Genomic DNA, 15,675 nt, shown 5'->3' with positions numbered 1-15,675 from the left:
AGCGGACTAATATTTTTCCGGGAAGGTTTCTGCTCCCCGCGCTCCTACCTAGGCTGTGTTTAGGGTAAACTCTGCGATCTTTGGGAACAGCGAACCCCTGGGGTGGTTTAGCCGGAACAAATGCATCCTTTGTAGTCTCACAAAGGACCGTCTTGTGCTCCTCGCACTTCAAAGCACTCCTACGTGGCCTGTAGGCTGTAATCCCGCCTGCCTGGAGGCCGAGACATTGGAGAATAACAAATTTGCTTCCAAAGTCTCCCTTGGGTTAAGGGGTTTGCCGCAATTTGAAAGGCAACCGTGCTTCTTTCCCCTAAAGATTTTTTTTTTTTTTCCTTTCCTTGGGAGGGGAGCTCTCTGCAATCGCCTTGTATTTTTTCTTTTTTTTTTTTTTTTTTTTAAATTAGATGAATCAAATGAAGAGAAGAGAGAGGAGGAAGAGGAATTAAATTTTAATGAAGACATCGTTTGCCCACATGGTAGGTCTCTACGGGGGGAATGGAGCCGAATAGATCTGTTGTTGCCCACTGCTCGAGGCATTAACCTCGTAGCCTTTGCTCCGTCCAAGGCCAACGTGAGTAGCTCCCAAGGAAATGCGCTTTATCCTCGTCGGCCTGGGGTTTACTTGACGCTCAGCCTTCGAGCTTTGATTTGGCGAGCGCCCGTCGTCACGCGGCGGCCCGAGTTTTGGAGGGCGGTGACAGGGGCGTAAACGCAGGGGCGCGGCGGAAGGGGAGCCTCTCTCCTCCTCTCGCTAATGGAGCGAGGGCAGCGCCCCAAGGATCTGCAGCTGCGGGGAAGCTCTGAGAACCTCAGGTGGTTGAAATCAGTCGAGGTGGGAGCTGAGAGTATCCGTTTATTCTCTCGGTTCACACGAAAACAGGAGCGCTTACCTAACAACTGTAGAAACACGGGCTTATCTGGGAGCGGCTGGGACCGCTAAGGATATCGATTTACCAACCTGCTGTGCTTTGGTGTCTGTTTACATAAGGTTTTGACCCGATGTCGGTTGTTTTGCTCGGTGATGGTTCATTAGCTACATCCTTGGCTACCCTGTTGTTTAAATCTCGCTCTTTTTTTTTTTTTTTTTTTTTTTTTTTTTTTTTTTAGCGTTGTGCGTCGCTCCCAGACGCAACCGTTCCAGCAAGCTCTGTTCGGTGGCATAAATTTCCCTGCCAGGGATGCTCAAATCTTGTTCCTAGTAAGAAAGAAACATGCCATAAATTAGCAACGCGCCTCCTGTCATCGAGGCTAATCAAGGCTTGTAGAGTAATGGCTTGATAAAGGCTCATTTTAAAGCAGAGTGGTTAAGCGCTTTGTCACGCTCTGAGCTGTTTTTCAGAGCCTTTAACGCCGTATTTCCCACTGCCGCGAGGCTGCTGCCCTTCAATAAAGGCACGCGGCGTGGTGATGAAACATTTCATGTAGCCAGACATGATAAAAATAGGCCTACGCGCTGGTAAATCGCGAGTTGATCTGTGACTTTGGGTCGTATCAGAATAAATAATCTTAAATCTGGGGGCTGCTGGCAGATCAGATTTCATTCTCCGGAGCTGACCTCCAATTACTCATGGAAAAACAACCTTTCCACCTCGAAAATTTCCCTCTGGAGCGTTACCGGCGAATCTGGAGGTCTGGGTCCTCCAGCCTTCAAATTTTGCCGCGGAGGAAGTTCCTGCCTTCATGGCAGGCTGCGGAAAAGCCGGCTCTTTATCCGTGAGGTCTGGCTGCCCTCCAGAAATGCCACCCGGGCCTTCCCTTCAGAAGTCCCTTTGCATCTTTGCCGCGATTTCTCGCTCTCTGCTAGTCGCCCGACCCCGGCAAAGAATTTTTTCCAGATAACCAGGGGAAGATTTCCCCCAATCTCCCAAGACTTCCCAAGGGAAGACGTGCCCCAAAAAAAAGGTCTCTCTGGACAGCGGGAGGGGGAAGCGGGGTCGGCAGCGGTTTGGATCATCTTCTTCCAGATGGCAAAGCACTTGTTCCCCGCGCATCCGGATCTGATTTTTTTTTTTTTTTCCCCCACCTCTTTCGCTCAACGGTGTATTCATCTGTTTTCATCCATCACACGGCGTCAAGGCGCTTATTTGTACAAGCTCGGGGGTTTTCTCCCCCACCCCCCGCCATCCCGGCTCTGGAAAGCAGCCTGGTCCTGCCTCCTCCTATGGTAAAGCCGGGCCGCTTGCTCGCGTTTGATGAAGAACAAGCGGCCAAGCGCCGCATCGAAGCAGTCCAGCCCGACCTTTGTTTATGAGAGGAAAAGCAGGAGGGGAGCGTTGCTATTTTTTTATTTCCCCCCCCCCCCTCCCACTTCGGGGCTGGCAGAAATCCAGGCTTGGCCGGAGCGAGGAAAACTGATGGGTCTGTGGGGCTGAGGAGCTGCTTGTGATGGTAAAGAGCTACCGGAGGGCGGGGAGGAAGGAGCCTTTTCTCCCCCGTCTCCTTTTCGTAGCTCTCCGGGCTGTAGAAATACAGCACTGCGACCTCGCGGTTGCTCTTTTGCTTCCCTCTCGCTGGCGAAACCCCCGTCGAGGCGTGAATTATTCCCGTGCCGCCTCCAAATCCGGTTTGCCTCTCCGTGTTGCAACGACTGTTCCCCTTGTTTCTCCCCGTGACAGCCGGGCCTTGACTTCCCAGCTGCTCTCTCTCTCGCGGGGAGATGCGGTTTTGCTTTCCCCTCGGCGATCGTCGGCCCTGCTGGGATCCCCGAGCCCTCGCCTTCTCCCGTTTTCCCAAGCCTTGTTTGTCCGCCGGAATGCGTGTCGTCATGCGTCCGCGCGGTGTCCAAACGCGTGAGCGTGACCTTTCTGCTACGGCCGGCGCTAAAATGACAAATGCCTCGCGCTAAGCTGTTCTTTTGGGGGGGTTTTTTGAGCTGCTTGAGCGTCGGGATACATCATCCAGCAGGCCGAGGGATAGTTGGTAAATCTTGCTTCGGATCTTCACGCCCCAGGTATTCCCTGGAGCAGATGTAGGGTGCCAAACCTGTCTTTTTTTCCGGATTTTGTGGATATCGCGGATAGGGCACGTGAAGCCCTCGGAGATTACACGGCGGTGGTTTTGTTTTTTCAAAGAGCGTGGAAAGCACCTGGCTCCTGTTTTCGTGGGGCGCGGGGTTAGTCTGCAGCTTGGTGAACGGAGTCGCCGTAAAAATGTAACCGTAGATAGCCAAGGTCGGAAGACGGTAGCCCCATGCCCTCTTTGGCTTGCCCTCGCTTTTCCGAGCATCTCTTTGCCACCGCTTGTGTTTGATCAGCTGCTTGGGTTCACGAGCTTGGGAATCTGAAGGACGTTTATATGAATTGAAATCGTAAATTTATTTTTTTTGTTGTTCCTGTCTAAACGAGGAAATGGTAAAGAAGTCGAAGGTGACTTTGTGTGTTAGTTGTGCTCTCTTTTTTTTTGCTGACGTGGTGTTGGCTGATACCCTGTAATCTCCTCCATCTAGTGAGGGCTGCGCGACATCGCTGAGCGCGTCGAGAGCAAAGCCCTACTCCTGGCTCCCTCTCGCTCTCTCTCTCTCCCCACAGGTGACCTGTGCATATCGGAAAACGAACGGAGGGTGGTTTCGAAGGAAGCCTGGGAAAAACTCAAGCAATATTTTCCAAAAGCCCCCGAATTCCCAAATAACAGAGAGTGCTGTTCCCAGTGCAAGGTATTTGAATGAACGTTGCCTTCTTGTTGGCCGTAAAGACGTGGTCGTGTTTCTGGTTTTCTTTAGAACACCACGCAGTGCAGCGCAGGAAAAGTGTTGTCACCTTTTAATAACAGCTGGGAACTGAAGCTGGGGTGTAATTAACTGTTTCGTGCAGATTTTGGAGCGCGAAGGGGAGGAAAACGAAGCCCTGCATAAGATGATGGCCAGCGAGCAAAAGACTTCTCTCCAGAACCTGTTCCACGATAAATGCAGACCTTGCCTGGGCAGCTGGCCTCAGGTACGGGGAGGAGGGCGGCGAGGGGAATGTAGTGGGTCTGGGGTGTAGCGGGGGGAGGGTTTCATGAGCTTTAATCCCACTTCTAAAAAATTGTATTCCACCTGTGAGAGAGACTTGCCTGATCATCGTTCGCTCGGTCGGAGCGGAGAGCGTGGCTGTGCCGGCGCAGCTTACGCGTGTGTTGTGCCGAGGTGTGATTTCCCCCGATCAGCTGCGCTGGCGCAACGCCCCGCTAAAGGTAACGCGAGAACGGCTCGTGTGCCAGCATCGCCGGCGCTGGCCCCGGCTTGGAGAGATAAGCAGCGACAATATTGCTGCTGCGGTTATATCCGCCCCCTAGAAGGAGCGAAACGACGCAGCCGTGCCGGCGGAGGCGGCTTTTCACCGCCTTCCCGTGCACGCCAGGCTTTTGCTGCTGGGCGGACAAAATTCCGGCATCCTCCTACATCACGAGAGCTCGGGGGGAGCTTCCCTAAACGCTAGAGCCTTGTAAATAGGGAGCGATGGTCGTGCGAGACCTCTCGCAGCGGGCTTCTCCTCGGTACAAGCCTGCAGCTCTCCGGCACCTTCCTGGAGCTTCGAGGAGGCTCAAAAGAAATGGCACAAGCCGTTGGCTCCGCGCCTTGGCTCCCAGACGTCTCGCGGCGCTGATTAATGATTGACTCTTAGATCCTGCCAAGCTGCTTTGGCAGGTGTCTGCCTCCCTCGCTCCTACGTGCGAGGGCAGTTTGCCATTCCCGGGTGCCTTCTCCAGCCGGGAATAAATATTCAGGTCAACAGGGATCCGTGTCTCGGAACCGGGGAGTCCCAAAAGGGTTTAAATGGGAAACGTTTGGTGCTGAGCTGGGGAGCTGCCAGGTCCCGCCGGCGGTATTTAAGGGCAGTATCGGGTTGGATCTGCTTTTGCGGGTGATGGAAAAGCCGGAGCCCCATCACCATGGGGCAGCTCAAAATATGAGGGTCCCTCCAGGCAGCGAGGCTACGTCTTCCCCTCCCTTGGAATTTCCCAAGGGAGCCCGAGGAAAAAAGAGCTGAGGATCTTTCCCTCAAGCTTTTTGAGTTTTCCTGATCCAAAGCAGTTGAGGTTTGGGGAAGAAAATCGGCGGAGCGGTTTAATCCAGAGGAGATGAAGGGAGATGGAAAAATACCTATCTATTCCTCAGGAGTGCTGAATTTTCCCGCAGAAAGATGGAGCGAGCCCTTAAATCCGCGTTAGGGGAGGTGGTGAGGGTAGGTGAGCATGGAAGTGATTTTTGTCACCCGGCTCTTTAGGATGGAGGTGGTTTCTTGTCCGCTCCAGCGGCCTATCTAATGGTTGGGACAGGAAAACGAGGGTTTATCCTAAAACCGCTGCCTCGCGAGGGTGCAGGGCTGTGGATTTGAATCCCTGCTGCTGCCCAAAGGAGAAACTTCTGGATTTTCCTGGGTGAAGCAAACGAAGCGGGGTTGGGGTGGTCTCGCCCCACACCCGGGGGGCGGTGCAGAATGGCTTTAGACGCCGAGCACCCGGTGAGAGAAAACACGGTGCTGGGCAGTCGGAGCCACTCTGGGGGAAATGACCGTTTCCTGCAGCGAATTAAAGGTAATTGGATCTAAAGCTAAATTAACTTTGTAATAAACACGAGATTAGTAATGGAAGTGCTTAGTACTTGATCCCAAATTATTTTCCTTGGCTTTCCCAGCGCGCTTGGATGGAGTTGTCATGGTAAGAACGCCGAGATCTCCGAGAGAATGAGTGCTGCAGAAAAAGCCGAACAGTCATCGCGTCTCTATTGTTGGATTAATTAAAAAGGATCTTTTTTTTCCTCTCTTTTCACCTCCAGGAGACAGATGAGCTGTATATTGTTTCGCAGTTCTTTGTAGAAGAGTGGAGGAAATTTGTCAGGTAACTTTGGCTCGAGGGGGTTTTTTTGGGGGTGCTTTTTATTCCTTTCGGAGGGGCCGTAGATAACGATCTGGCTTTCGAATCCCGGTGCGCTCTGGGGTTGCCTGCGGTTTGCCATCGTGCAAACAAGAGTTTGGCAGGACTCGTATCGGTTGTAATACGTTGTAAGAAACCGAATTTCCTTGTTTGCTGTGTCTTAACCAGATGGTCGGATTAGATTCGTAACCCGATTAGTTTTGTCGTCTGTCTGGAGCTGCACCCTGGGCCGAGGTCACCGCTCGGGCCTCTTTCCCTGGGCTGCTGGTGGCAGGAGATGGAAATCTCCGCTAGAGAGGAGTGCGATTTTGCAACGCGGGGGAACGCCGATCTGATTTCCGCGTCGGTAGTAGTTTTTAATGCTCCCCGTTGGCGTGCCTTCTGTAAAGAGTCACCTGCGATTTCTTCTTGGCCGCCCTGCGGAGTTGTGGTTTGTGTGAAATAACCTCGAGCGAGCTTTGCAAACCGCTTTCCTTTTGCCCGCGCAGGAGGCCGACGCGCTGCAGCCCCGTCTCCTCGGTAGGAAACAGCGCTCTTCTCTGTCCCCACGGGGGTCTCATGTTCACCTACGCTTCCATGACCAAAGAAGACTCCAAACTGTGAGTTTCTTCTCTTCGCGGGTGCCACAGGGGAACGTTCCTGGAGGCTCGCTGAGCTGCAGCAACACGAATCCTTTCCCTTGAGCAAAATTAACACGTGTGCTTTCTCGGGCCCGCCTTAGCCTTTGCCGCGAGGCAAGACCTAAATCGTCGAAGGATGCTGGGTCAGGGGAGGAAAAAAAAAAAAAAAAAAAAAAAAAAAAAAAAAAAGAGAGAGCGCTTACTTCAGCTCGGCTAGTTCCTAACAATAAACTACCCTGAATTTGACCGGGGCGTAGAAACATCCGGCTTCCTTAGGATTTGCTTTCCGTGAGACTTACCCCTGCAGCGCTGGACGCTGGGCTGGAGTTCATGCTCCGTAGGGTTGCTTCTGCAGTGATGCAGAACTAAAAGTAGCAGATCTTCCCTTCCTCTCCTCCTCCGTCCTCCCTCCGGCGTGACTGGAGCAGAACAGCGTCACTAATAACACGCTGCTGTTCCCCTGTTATCTCGGGCGTACAGGCCCTCCCGCGTAGCTGGAGTTAAGCATTGATTTTTGCAGCTTTTCTTTCGTTGACGGACTGAAAAAGAAAAGGGGAGGCTGTTCGGGAGCTCGGGGCTTGGCTTTTCCATGTCATAAAGCACGTTCTTGTTCCTTTGCACAGTATAGCTCTGATATGGCCCAGCGAGTGGGAGAGGATTCAAAAACTCTTTGTCGTGGATCACGTCATCAAAATCACCCGAACGCAGGCTGCCGGGGCGGACCCCGAGAGCGCACTTTACGTCTCTGAGCCCAGTGAGTGAATGTTTCGCCGCTGTCTGTGCTCCGTCCTTTTGCTAATTGTTGCCGATCCAACATGTTGCCTTTGTAGCTAAGGGCTGCCAAGGTGCTGAGGGGACTGGAACCCCTCTCTGATGAAGAAAGGCCGAGGGATTTGGGTCTCTTCAGTCTGGAAAAAAGACGGCTGAGGGGGGACCTTATCAACGCTGATAAATACTGAAAGGGGGGGTGTCAGGAGGATGGGGCCAGGCTCTTCTCCGTGGTGCCCGGGGACAGGACAAGGGGTAACGGGCACAAACGTGACCATGGGAAGTTCCATCTCAACACGAGGAGGAACTTCTTTCCTTTGAGGGTGGCAGAGCCCTGGCACAGGCTGCCCAGAGAGGTGGGGGAGTCTCCGTCTCTGGAGACATCCCAACCCCGCCTGGAGGCGTTCCTGTGCCACCTGCTCTGGGTGACCCTGCTCTGGCAGGGGGTGGGACGGGGTGATCTCCAGAGGGCCCTTCCCACCCCCACTGTTGTGTGATTCCCTGGGAAGTGGTTATTTTTTGGGATAAAGGGTCAGATTTAAGGGGATCCTGAGCTTGGCAGAGCCCCTCGGGGTTAGCGGTGGGAGGCTTTGGGCAGGTGTCTCCAAGGAGCTGAAACGATTAAATGCATTTTCCCTTTGTGCCTTCCCCAGAGCTCTGTCCCGAGTGCAGAGAAGGGCTTTTATGCCAACAGCAGCGGGACTTGCGTGAGTACACCCAAGCCACCATCTACATCCATAAAGTGGTGGATAACAAAAAGGTACGGGCTCTCTCCCTCCGTCCTCGCTCATCCCGGCTCCGTTTCATTTTAACGGGAACCGCACCGAGTACCCAAATGACCGTCCGAGCGACGGGACCGGCTATCGCAGCCTGCCGCGTCCCCACAGGGCTGGGACCTGCTGGTGGGGACCTGGGTGGCCCGTGGTGGTGGGCAGGGCAAAAAGCCCCCGGCTCCACGGCGCGGGGAAGCTCTCGCTTTGGCGAAAATAGCAAATGGGAAAACTCTGGCTGTAGCTACTCTGAAAAAATTTGGTCTCCTCGAAGCTTCCTTTTGCCAAACCGAATCCTTTGTGGTATCTTCACGGATCTTTGATTATTTCAGGCGATGTGGTAACTGTTTTTCTGCCTTCAGAATCGCATTATCGGGCTCTACCTGTTCTCCTCCCCCTCCAGGATTTGTCAGTTCCTTTCTTGGTTGCTCAAGTGACATTTATTCCTAGATAGAAATAAGCTCCTCAACCTCCATGCTGATGAAATCGCGGTGAACTTAGAGATGCTTCTCGAGATCCCCTACGAAGCTGTCGGTTTACGTCTCTGCTTTGCTGGTGGTTTAAGGGATCAGTGTTAGAGCTAGAATTGGTTTTACGGGTACGCGAGAGCTGGTTAAAGTCAGCCTTCCTCCGCAGGGCTTGTTTGATGCTTTAAGGAGGAAACCAAGGCGCTGGACGAGCTCGGATAAAGATGTTCCCTGCTCCTTTTTTTTTTTTTTTTGGCCTCTCGTCGATTCCCACCTCCCTGCCAATCTAAGGGAGGAGCTGGAACCCGGACAACTGCAGGGCGCCGGAGGCCGGACGGGTTTCTGCCTCGGGTGTGAGAAGCGGAGCACGCAGCACCGTCTTGAGCCATCGGCTACGGGCTTTTGGCCTGTCTGGAGGCTGAATCCCGTGGCCGTATCTTGGCTCCGGTGCAGAGGAGGGTTGTTGTTTCTTTTCTGGTGCTGGCCGGGACCGTGCTCACGCACGGGGCTGGCAAAAAGGAAAAAAAAAAAAAAAATCAAACCAAACAGGCAGCTATTCTTTGCCGAGCAGCTGGAGTCGGAGAGAGGGGGCGAGAGCTTGCCTGCCAGATCCCTCATTAAGGGGGCAGCCTCGGCGAGATGCGAAGGAGCCGTCGTGCCCGCCAGCGGGGCGGCAGCGCTGCCAGCGAGGGCTGGGGACGGCGGCGCTCGAAGGCGCCGCCGCTTCCTTCCCCGCCGCTTTCGATGTGCAAAGCTGGGGAGCGTTTCCCATCCCCTCGCCCCTGCTCTTCCCCCCCCTGCCTCCGCGACCTCCTTCGGCTGGCGCTGCCATGGCAGAGCCGCGGCCGTATAAAATCGGCGTAAGGCGGCACTGCTGGAATGCAGAGGGCTCCGGGGAGGCTGCGGTTGGTGCTGGATGTTTGGGGACTATGATTGCATCGTTAATTGCAAATACATTGACGGAGAAGCGGGCTCTCAGACATCCGGGACGGAGAGCGTGCCGGTCTCCTGGGCTCCTCCAAACCCCAGCTCCAGCCGGAGCGTAGATGGGAATTCAGGTCCGGCGGATCCGTGCCTCCTGGAGTGCCTTACGCGGAACCGAACATCCTTTTTATTTCTATGTTTTTGTGTAAATTATTTAGATTTCGTTTACTTACAGCCTCCAGACCCATAAATAATGGTGCTGAGTGCCTCTGGCGGGCCGCTGCAGGGATGGATAAGTGTCTTAATTTACAGATAATATTCCTTTCCGCGTGTAAGGGCTTTCATAATACACTTAGATGAACCGGAGAAGCAGCCAGCTAATGGGAAAGAAATCAGTCCAGGCCCCTGGAGACTTTCCCTTGGCCTAGAGAGGAGGGAAGGTCCTGAGCCGCAGGAAGCACCTGCGATTCAACGGAGCGGCTCGTTCTCCTGAGCCCAATCCCCCACCCGCCGTGGTCCCACGCGGCTGGGGAGGGGTGCAGGGAGACGTTCCAGAGCACGTGGAACGCATCTCCCCGGGTTATTCCCTGGATGGAGGTGGCATCCCGGAGGCCTCCGCAAGCTGTTTGCTTGTGAGGTGACAGTCGGGGGGTTGACGCCGCAGGGTTAGTTACGGAGAACGATTTTTTTATGACTTCAGGTAATGAAGGATGCTGCTCCGGAGCTGAACGTGAGCAGCTCGGAAGCTGAAGAGGAAAGGGAGGAAAACAAGCCAGAGGGGGAGCAAGACCCAGATTTTAATCAGGTAGAGATCAAAAATTACCGCCAGGTTCCTCGGTTTTTCCGTCATCCTCTTGAGTCAACGTGACGGGAGCCCCCCCCGGCTCTGCGTACCGCCAGCAGCCAAAAACAACAAGGCTCTTCGATGGTCATTTTTAACGGTTGCGCCCGCACCATCGCTTTGGGTTCGGAGAGATCAAATATTGCTGGTGACTCGTACGCCCGGCTGGTAATCCGCCCCGCGCTAGCGTGTCGAAACGGGAACCGAGGTTTCGAGGCCGAGACTTTGGGCTCCTCTGGACTCTCGCGTGCGGCGGTTCGCTTTCCACGGGGCATCGCAGCGCTTCGTGCCTCCTTCCCTCGCGTCGCCGACTCGCCCGAAACGCAGCCCCGGGGTTAAGAGGAGGGTGTATTTTCCGCAAATCCCAAACTTAAGGTCTTGATTATTGGGGTTTTTTTGTTTGTTTGTTTGTTTGGGTGTTTTGTTTTTTTTTTTGGCTCTTGTTTCTAGGCCAACGGTGGTGCGAAGCGCCAGAAGATCTCGCACCAGAACTACATCACTTACCAAAAGCAAGGCATCAGGCGGAGCACCCGGCACCGGAAAGTCAGAGGGGAGAAAGCACTGCTCGTTTCTGCAAATCAGACACTCAAAGAGCTAAAAATACAGGTAAGGTGGCTTTTTCGTCCGAGGAACGAGCCGTCTCCAGTAGGAAAAACACAAAAAAAAAAAAACAGCGCGCGGCTGGGAGGGGGTGAAGGGAGAGTCTAAAATCCCCCGTGGCACGGAAAAGCGCGGGGTTGCTCTTGGAAGCCGGGGTGGTTTGGTTTTTTTTTTTTTGCGTAGCTCGGCAGCGGTGGGTTTTTGGTGTGGGTTTTTTTGGTTTTGTTTTGGGTTTTTTTTTCCCTCCGCACACAACCAGCGTGTCTCATTGTGTTGGCACAGATCATGCATGCATTTTCAGTTGCTCCCTTCGACCAGAATTTGTCCATCGACGGGAAGATCCTGAGCGACGACACCGCCACCCTCGGCAGCCTGGGAGTCATCCCCGAATCCGTCATTTTATTAAAGGTAACGGGAGGCTGCGGCCGCTGCGACGAAGTCGCGTGAAGCGGAGAATCCCAACTGATTTTTGTACAAGCGGAGAGAAACGCCCCGCGGGGCGTGTGAAAACCGCCCTGCCCTAGACGTGCCCACCCGTGCCTGCGCTCTGGCCGAATTTAACGAGCTCCTTCTTAGAGAAGCCAAATCCTCTTTTATTTTTCATTAAAGAGCGTTTCTTAGCTGGCCTTTGCTGCTGAGCCCCCCCGCGTACCAGCCCAAAAACACGGCTAAACGAGGGAGCCAGTCCTCCCCTCTCCTTCCCAGACGGCGTTGGGGCGAGAGCCCCGTTCCCCAGCACCGTCGCCCCGTTTTTCGCTTCCTTCCTCGTTAATAATCCCTTGCTCCGCTTTATTTTCCAGGCCGACGAACCCATTGCGGATTACGCGGCGATGGACGACGTTATGCAAGGTGAGAGTTGCGGGGTGGGCGGGCGGGGGGGAGACGACACGCGCCTGGACGTTTGTTGGTTTTTTTTTTTGGGGGGGGGTCGGGGAAGGCGCCTCGCCGCTGGCGTTTCGGGAGACGCGTTGGGTTGGCCAAGGCTTGGGTTGGATTTGGGTGGGAAAGGTCGAAAATCAAGACTTTGAAGCTTGGCTGTCACCGTGTGACCAAAGAGCCTTTTAGAAACGAGTGGCGGGGGGGGGCTTCTAACGCCGTGCCTTTTTCTTTCCGTCCCCAGTTTGTATGCCCGAAGAAGGATTTAAAGGTGAGTTTGGTGGTTTGTTTTTTTTTGTTTTTTTTTGATTCCTTCCCCCTTGATTTAAGCCCCCGCTCGCTGACTTCATCCCGTAAGCGTCCTCACCCCCTCGGGTGGGTGTTTTTCCTCCCCAGGGACTGGTTTGCTCGGACACTGATGGTTTTCGAGGCGCTGGAGCGACCGGAAGGGAAGAGGATTTTTTGACGCGGTAGGGCATTAAAAGGAGAACAAAGAAAACAAAAACAAACCAACAACCAACAAACAAACCCAAAAAAGGTGGATACAAGACTGAACTCTTTGACTCTTCCAGAAGGCAGAAACCCATCCTGAAATGACTGTCCCCCCCGCCCCCGCCCTCCCCGTCCCCTCCAAAAAAACGAAAAAATGCCTTATGTCAAAGCAGATTGCACTGAAGGACACCCTGCCTTCGAGGGAACGTTCCCCGTTTTATATTTAAGGAAGCGCCGGGAAGGTTTGGGGAAGTTTTTAGCCGCGGTAGGGAGCGGGGCGGGGGTTTGGGGGCGGAGGGTTTCTCCCGGGGTTGGGGGCGGGGGGGGGGGTTTCCCCGGCTCTCGTCCCCCGCAGAGGGATTGGGATGCGTTCCAGGGAAACCGTCCCGCTCTGCTCTCCCCACGCTCCTTAGGCGTAACCTGCCAACGGATAATCCCGGCTCTTCATCCGCTATTACTCCTTCAGTACAGCATGGAAGTAAAAATCGTTACTCGTGAGGAATGTCTCGCTCTTTTGGGGAAAAAAACCAAACACACACAAAACCCCAAACTTCGTCTGTTTAACCCAAAATCTAAGCTGTGCTCTGCCTCCCAAAGCCTTCCGTGGCTGCGGGGAGGGGGGGAATGGGGAGCTGCCCCCCCCGACCCCCCCTCCGGCTCCTCAGCTGCTCGCCTTCACTTCCAGCCCTTCCCTAATCGCCTGCTCTGTCAACTCCTTATTTTATTTTTATTATTTTATTATTTTTTTTTAGAGACGGGGGGGTATTTTAATGCCTTTTGATAACATCTTTTTTTCCCTCTGGCCCCGGGGGGCCGGCCAGCGGCTTTGCCCACGGTGGGGGGAGATGGCGAAGGGGGCTCCGGGGGGGGGGAAGGGGGGGCGAGGGCACGTTTCCCATGGGAAGAGGTGGGTTTTTTCCCCCCCCCTTCTATTCTCGTTTTTTAGGAATACACTAATTATTTGGGGGTTTGGGGTTTTTTTTTACACTCTCCCCCCCCGCCACCGTTGCCCCTTAATAGCAGAGAACAACCCCCCGCTTCCCGACATTAAAAATGCACCCTCGAGCTGTCTCCCGAATAAAATTTAGACGTTTTCTCTTCCTTTCCCCCCTCCTTTTTTAACTTTTTTCCACGGCAAAACGCGCTGCGGAGAGTGGGGCTACCCCCCCTGCCCCGTGGCCTTTTATTTTTGAATTGCAGGAGTTTGGGGCTGCGAGAGGTCGGGGGGGGGGGGGAGGCCGTATCCCATCCCAACCCCTAAGCCTTTATTATAAATATTATCTTTTATCCGAAGAATTCCAGCTGCTCCTTGGCTCCGCGTCCCCGTCCCCCCCCATCCCCGCCGGCTTGTGGGGAGAAGGAGCCGGCGCTCGGGGCCCTGGAGCTCTTTAAAAAAAAAAGAAAAAAAAAAAAAAAAAAAAGTGGGTTTGGGGGGGCAATTTCGGGGCAATTCTTTCCCAAGGTGAAGACGTCGTCAGGAATTTGACGCGCCGAAGCCTCTCCATCCTTCGGGAACAGGCAGGAGCTTTTCTTCTTCCCAGACTGAAGCACTCGGCTTGTGTACATATTCCCTGGAAATTCCTTTTTTTTTTTCTTATTTTTTTTTTCCTTCTTCAATTTGCTGTCAAATTAGGTTTTTTTGGGTTACAAAAATCTCTTCCTTGAGCTTTTAACGTTGGGGAAAACTTTTAAGGAGGAAGGAGCCGGGGCCCGGGGCGGCGTTGGGAGAAGCGAGGGGGGAGGCCGCGGGTACAAGACGTGATCGGATCGAAGGGCCCAGTTCCCGGTTTTTGGGAGTTTTTTGGGGTTTTTTTTTGGTTTTTGTTTTTTTTTTTCGTTTGGGTCTTGTTATTTGCCAACTCGATGGGATTAAAACTGTCCTTTGAGCTGTGGAAGCCTTATTAAAGCGCATACACGTGGGCTGGCGCCTCTTTTAACGCCTCGGCCGAAATTCCGGGGGTTTTTTTGTTTTGTTTTTGTGTTGTTTTGTTTTTTTTTTTTTAATCACGTTGCGCATCCCGCTCCCGGACATCGCTGAGGGAAGGGATGGGGTGAGAATCGCGACCCCCCCCCCACCCCCCACCCCTCCATCGCATCCCCACCCTGGCACCTCGCCTGGGTGCTGCTCCCAGGGTGCCAGCCCCCGCCTCCTTCCGCGCTGGCACCGGCAATGGCGGGGCGGGGGGGGGTCCCTGCCAGCCCCTCCTCCAGCCAAAATGGCCCCTGGGGTGGGGGAGATGGGTGCTGGGGGGGGGGTGATGGGTGAATGGGGTACCCTGGGTGCATGGGGGGGTGGGGAGGGAGGAAGGGATGGAGGTACTCTGGGTACCAGGGATGGAGAGGGGGGGCATCCTGAGTGCCAGGGAGGGATGGAGGAATATGGGGGGGGGGACACTCTGGGTCCCAGGGAGGGATGCAGGGATGGGGGGGCCACCTTGGGTACTGAGGATGGAGAGGGGGGGCACCCTGGGTACCAGGGAGGGATGCAGGGACGTGGAGGGGCACCCTGGGTACCAGGGATGGAGAGGGGGGGCATCGTGGGTACCAGGGAGGGATGAAGGAATATGGGGGGGGGGCACTCTGGGTACCAGGGATGGAGAAAGGGGCACCCTGGGTGTCATGGAGGGATGGGGGGGGCGCACTCTGTGTCCCAGGGAGGGATGCAGGGATGGCGGGGGCCACCCTGGGTACTGAGGATGGAGAGGGGGGGCACCCTGGGTACCAGGGATGGAGAGGGGGGGCATCCTGAGTGCCAGGGAGGGATGGAGGAATATGGGGGGGGGACACTCTGGGTCCCAGGGAGGGATACATGGATGGGGGGGCCACCCTGGGTACTGAGGATGGAGAGGGGGGGCATCCTGAGTGCCAGGGGGGGATGGAGGGGGGGCTCACCGTGGGTACCAGGGAGGGATGCAGGGATGTGGAGGGGCACCCTGGGTACCAGGGATGGAGAAAGGGGCACCCTGGGTACCAGGGAGGGATGGAAGGGGGGGCCACTCTGGGTCTCGGGGAGGGATGCAGGGAGGGGGGGGGACCCTGGGTACCAGGGATGGAGAAAGGGGCACCCTGGGTGCCATGGAGGGATGAAGGGGGTGGGGGGCACCCTGGGTACTGAGGATGGAAGGGGGGGGTGCACCCTAGATGCCAGGGACGGTTGGAGGGGGGGGCACTCTGGGTGCCAGGGAGGGGTGGGGGGGACCTGAACCGGGGCGGGGGGGGCCACACGGGTGATGGCCAGCGAAACACCCGGCTGCCAGCCCTGGACGGGGGGGATGGAGACGGTTCCCCGGGGGCCGTGGAGCGGGGGGGGGAGGATTCGGTGGCTGCGGGGATGGAGGAGGGGGAGGGGGGAGCTGAGTGCCGGGGGGGGCGGGGACAGCCAGGTGGTCCAGGGGAGGGGACAGGGATGGAGGGGGGAGCCCGGGCTGGGGGCGATGCCGTGCCCAGTGCCCGATCCCAGCTCC

At 55.2% G+C, this 15,675-nt stretch overlaps 1 protein-coding gene across 4 annotated transcripts in view; it reads left to right on the top strand.

Annotated features, from left to right (window-relative positions):
• Nucleotides 1–12,228, top strand: part of USP48 (ubiquitin specific peptidase 48) — a 29,296-nt gene extending 17,068 nt beyond the window's left edge. For 2 of the 4 annotated variants that reach the window (XM_054222190.1, XM_054222189.1), the window contains exons 15-27: nucleotides 405–476; nucleotides 3,528–3,652; nucleotides 3,810–3,932; nucleotides 5,756–5,817; nucleotides 6,342–6,452; nucleotides 7,097–7,227; nucleotides 7,895–8,001; nucleotides 10,103–10,207; nucleotides 10,694–10,849; nucleotides 11,126–11,251; nucleotides 11,644–11,692; nucleotides 11,964–11,990; nucleotides 12,116–12,228. In XM_054222190.1, the coding sequence (XP_054078165.1) occupies nucleotides 405–476; nucleotides 3,528–3,652; nucleotides 3,810–3,932; nucleotides 5,756–5,817; nucleotides 6,342–6,452; nucleotides 7,097–7,227; nucleotides 7,895–8,001; nucleotides 10,103–10,207; nucleotides 10,694–10,849; nucleotides 11,126–11,251; nucleotides 11,644–11,692; nucleotides 11,964–11,990; nucleotides 12,116–12,138 (1,217 nt within the window). In that variant the 3' untranslated portion in view covers nucleotides 12,139–12,228. Of the gene's footprint in view, nucleotides 1–404; nucleotides 477–3,527; nucleotides 3,653–3,809; nucleotides 3,933–5,755; nucleotides 5,818–6,341; nucleotides 6,453–7,096; nucleotides 7,228–7,894; nucleotides 8,002–10,102; nucleotides 10,208–10,693; nucleotides 10,850–11,125; nucleotides 11,252–11,643; nucleotides 11,693–11,963; nucleotides 11,991–12,115 lie in introns of those variants that run through there. The other 2 variants (XM_054222191.1, XR_008469475.1) reach the window with 2 other exon arrangements.
• Nucleotides 12,229–15,675: the final 3,447 nt, after the last annotated feature.

This window comes from Rissa tridactyla, chromosome 16 (genome assembly GCF_028500815.1).
Source record: "Rissa tridactyla isolate bRisTri1 chromosome 16, bRisTri1.patW.cur.20221130, whole genome shotgun sequence".
Taxonomy (NCBI): Eukaryota; Metazoa; Chordata; class Aves; order Charadriiformes; family Laridae; genus Rissa; species Rissa tridactyla.
The sequence above is the reverse complement of the archived record's forward strand: the minus strand, read 5'-3'. Positions and strand labels throughout refer to the sequence as shown.